Genomic DNA, 4,642 nt, shown 5'->3' on the forward strand with positions numbered 1-4,642 from the left:
GAGAAAGCATTGGGAACTGCCCGTTCTCCCAACGTCTCTTCATGATCCTGTGGCTCAAAGGAGTTGTGTTCAACGTCACCACTGTCGATTTGAAAAGGTAAAAATTGTTGAGTTTATTTGAAAATGGTTATGTGATCCAGTGTTTGCCCTATAGAAAGGACCAGCCAAGTTCAATCAGATTTGTGTCTAGCCTAGACAGCCTGTGGTGCATAACAAAATAGCTGGGATTCAGGTTTGGTTGTTGGGGTTTTTTTTTCACTTGTGGAATGTTTTTATATTAAACAGGGTGCTTGGGGTAGTTTCAAAGTCTTCTAACCACAAATTACAGAAAAAAAAGGGGCAGAGTGATTTCATAGGAACTATAAATATCTGTGCAACTACCTGACCATAAGATTAGTGATTTTTTTCTCTGTCTGCAGAAAGCCAGCTGACCTGCACAATTTGGCTCCTGGGACCCACCCACCTTTCCTGACATTTAATGGAGAAGTTAAGACAGATGTTAACAAGATTGAGGAATTCTTGGAAGAAACTCTTGCACCTCCAAAGTAAGAACTTGGGATTTTTGCAGTCAATATTCCATTTCCTAGGAATGAAAGATGTACTAAGAGGAGTTCCTAAAAAGCACTCCTTCCTACAGCCTTTACTTACCAGAGTAATATTTATTTATGAAACTTGTTGGCTTCAGTGAGATGACTTCCATGTGTGAAGGTTACTTGTGTGACTAATAACTGCAGAATGTTTTCTCTGTACACATTTCAGGATGTCCTTGTATGCAGAATTAAGGAGACCGGTGCTAGAAAAACGTTGTAGGGGTCTGGTGGCCACATTTTGCAAAGCTAAAAATAACTTGGAATAGATGCTGAGAATTGCCACACAAAATATCTGTGCCAGGAAAAGCATTCTACAGTGAAAAACTAGAGGTTTCTGAGCTCTATGGTGTATTAGGAAGGTTGGAAGGGGAACTGATTACAGAGTACCAGAGGCTCTGGAGGCAGAAAAGTGCTCATTATTCTAGTTAAGAAATGACAAGAGCCCATGGCTGGAAGTTATAACCAAACTAATTCAAATTAGAAATAAGGCCTAGATTTTTTCAGTATGAACAAGCTACCAAGGAAGGGTTTAGATTTACCAGATATGCTTTATTTAGTCAAACATTTTGGACTTAATACAAGGATAATTGGAAAAAGAAATTGTTGGCTTATGAGTTGGACCTTAGAATATATGGATCAATGAAATTTGGCTTGGTTCCTTATGGAGTGTTTTGCCTCCAAGTGAATCAGCAGCTATAAACCAGTCCTGAGGCAAGAGATCAGATATTTAAATTTTCTATACTCTGCTCCAAGACCACTGAAGTCAGTAGGAGTTGTTAGCTTGTGTTGATCTTTCAATTCGATATATTCCTTTGCAGTAGTTGTCCATGAGAAGCAATTCAGAGACTGAAAACTTTATGTTCATTCATCTGGGTAATCCTAACATGCCTTGCTGTTCTTTCCTGGAGTATATTTTCAGCGTAGGGGATTGGATACGACTGCCATTCACAATGGAGGGAACTGTCTGCCAAACTCCCCTGCACTTTTCTGGAAATTTATGCTTCCTTCTGATTTAGGGCCAGCATATCTTGGATTGTGGCAACACAAAGCACAAATACAATTACCTTTGTCTTGAAACCATCCCTGTGTAACTCTCCAAATGCCTGCCTTGATGGACAGATAACCGATATTCTTAAGAGGGACTTGCCAAGCTGTTGTTTTGAGATAAATGACAGTGTTAATTGCAGTTCCTCATGCAGGAGTTTTTTCTCTCTTCTTGTAAATTGTATTTGTAATCATCACTATGATGCTGGTAACAAGATGTTACTGTCCACACTGCTTCTCCCTTTTCAGGTACCCCAAGCTGGCTGCTAAGCACCGGGAATCAAACACTGCTGGAATTGATATCTTTTCCAAATTTTCTGCATACATCAAAAATACCAAGCAGCAGGATAATGCTGGTAAGTATTATCATTGCCAAATGTTCCAGGGAGTTTGTGTGCTTAGAAGTGGAATAAATTTTCCATTCTCTCATCATTTTCTTGTAAGCTCTGTTCAGATGAGATCAGGTACTGCTGCTGATGGGCTTGAGATGTTTGGTTCAGTGGACTAAATTCACATGTCCACAGTTGAATTAACTACATCTGTAGTAGTAAATAAAAGAACCCACAGAGTACTTAATAGCCTCTTCCTGTCCATACAGCTCAGCTCCTCACCAGAATAGGATTCCTTAATGCTTACTGGAAGTGACTGGTGGCCTGTGCTACCTCCTCTACTCTGCCCAGGCACTACTTAGAGGAGTGTGTGTTGACTGGACCCAAAACTGTGAGAGCAACTCATGCCCTGACCCTTCATGCTTTGTTGGTGTTGCCATCAGGCTCTTGTCCCACTCATCTCATGATTATGTTGTGCTGTTATAGCTAATTTGTTCATATAAACTGAGTTATATCAAGATATTCAGTCTAAAGTAATTAAATGAAAGAAGTGGCTCTAAGAAATGTAACTGTAAGCTCCAGACTTGCCTTCACATGTTTGTCATAAGAAAGAACCCTTCCAGAAGCCAGATGCCATTCATATTTACATGCATCCCACACTGTCTTCTTAATGAAACTGCTGTTCTCCACATTCCTTTCCCCTCAGAGAGGCAAGTCTTCAGCTAGTCTGAGCTCCTGTTGCTCCATGAAAGCTAATGCATTTATGCTGCCTTATCCCTTGAGATGATCTAGTAGAATCTTTGCAGTCACTCACTGATGTACATCTTACCTTATATTACTGATTTCACAGACAGAGACCTAAGGTATGCTGTACACCATGCACTCATATCATATCATTCAGAGGAAACTAGACTTTTTCAGCTTCCAGCTTTGCCACACATTTCATCTGTGCAATTATGTTTCATTGCCTGGGGCTGACCCATGAGATAAAAGTGAGTAAATGATGATTTATGTCAGATAATGATCTCCTCTACAATATTTTTGTGTTGTTAACAGAAGGAAATAATTACAGTGCTTCACTTCTCAGTGATGGTAAGAAGTTGGTGTTTTATAGTCTAATGCTAATGGGATGCTCAGTTAACCTTTGTAGGAAGTTGTAAAAAGAAGATAAATTAAGAGTTAGACTAAATAGCTGTTACAATGAAAGTAAAATATCTTGGCCATTTGCAAGGAATTTTTATGGTCTGCTCTACAACTGTAAATCTTCAGCTGTGCTGCCATTTGCATTCTAAACCAGCTGCAGGGATCTGTCTACAATCATAATCCCAATGCATTGCTTCTCAGTGACTCTGCAATATGCAAATCCCTGGACTCACAAGGGCTGGCAGCTGCAGACAGGAATAAATGTCTGTCCTAGAGGTGTTTGCATCTGGCCATAAGCAGAGCTGGAATTCAAGGTCAGATATCCATTACTGTGAGAGAAAGATTCTAACCCTGTAAAGCACTCCACATTTTTCGTAGCTGCAGTATGATTAATGGGAACTTTCCCTAATTCTGCCTAACAAACTCTTGGTTTAGGTGCTCTTGAAAATTAAAGGAAAATGCTTCCCAATGGCAATTAAGTACCCCAAGTTTATAGAGAAAAGAGATGTTAAGATGCAGGAGAGCAACAATCTTTGTTTCCTGCAAACTCCTCACTCCACTTTTGTTAGCTGGTTCATGCTCCTGTCATATCCAGATGCACTGCAACCTCTGAATCTACTGATACTCAGCTTTTCTCTTTGAAGTAGAGAAAAGTTTTTAGCTTAATTTTTTTTTTTTTACAGCTGGAGTGCTGCAGTGCAAGGAGAATACAACAGAGAGAGGTAGAGTTTAACTACTACCTACATGTTCTTTCTATCAGCAGAGAGAATGTCTGAGGACCTCAGGGTCCTTGGGATTATCATTTCAGACTTACACCATGCAGGAAATAGACCTCAATTTCAGCAGAGCAATTGACTTTCAGTTTGGAAGGGCTAAGCAAGACAAGCTTTTACCTTATCCCAGGGACATTTTACCCACCTTCCTATCCAGTTCATTTGAACCACAGCAGTTATTCTGAAGGCTGGTTTGGTTGGCAGATAATGACTTAATCAAAAGGCAGTTGTGTTAGATTTCTTGAGCAGTGAAAAGACTATATGCAAAAAGGAAAGGAGATCACCACTGTATACATATTTCTTAATGAACCTATTTCTTTTTGGTTGGTACTTTGTAAAATTGCAACACTGATCCGAAAGGGATCTGGGGCTCTAGCCCTGATTTGATACATACTATTTTGCAACAGGACAGAATAGAATAGAATAGAATAGAATAGAATAGAATAGAATAGAATAGAATAGAATAGAATAGAATAGAATAGAATAGAATAGAATAGAATAGAATAGAATAGAATAGAATAGAATAGAATAGCACTACCTTGTCAATTAAAGCATGGCACTATGTACTCATTTGCTGAACACTTCCAGGGATGGTGACTCCACCATTGCCCTGAGCAGTCGGTTCCAATGCTTAACAACCCTTTCAGTGAGGAGATTCTTCCTGACGTCCAACCTGACCCTCCACTGGTGCAGATTGAGTTTATGTCTTTTCCTGTTGAAAGAAATAAATTTTATATTACATTGTATTTAAAATATAGGTTTA

The 4,642-nt window shown here is 39.3% G+C and overlaps 1 protein-coding gene across 1 annotated transcript in view; it reads left to right on the forward strand.

Moving 5' to 3' along the window:
* Nucleotides 1–3: 3 nt before the first annotated feature.
* LOC103798937 (chloride intracellular channel protein 5) overlaps nucleotides 4–4,642 on the forward strand; it is a gene marked incomplete at both ends in the record, with an annotated part of 21,020 nt that continues 16,381 nt past the window's right edge. Inside the window, 3 exons of the mRNA XM_009071226.1 lie at nucleotides 4–97; nucleotides 420–545; nucleotides 1,884–1,990. Of these exons, the coding sequence (XP_009069474.1) occupies nucleotides 4–97; nucleotides 420–545; nucleotides 1,884–1,990 (327 nt within the window). The remainder of the gene's footprint in view (nucleotides 98–419; nucleotides 546–1,883; nucleotides 1,991–4,642) is intronic.

The sequence above is a fragment of the Acanthisitta chloris genome, unplaced genomic scaffold (assembly GCF_000695815.1).
Source record: "Acanthisitta chloris isolate BGI_N310 unplaced genomic scaffold, ASM69581v1 scaffold7150, whole genome shotgun sequence".
Taxonomy (NCBI): Eukaryota; Metazoa; Chordata; class Aves; order Passeriformes; family Acanthisittidae; genus Acanthisitta; species Acanthisitta chloris.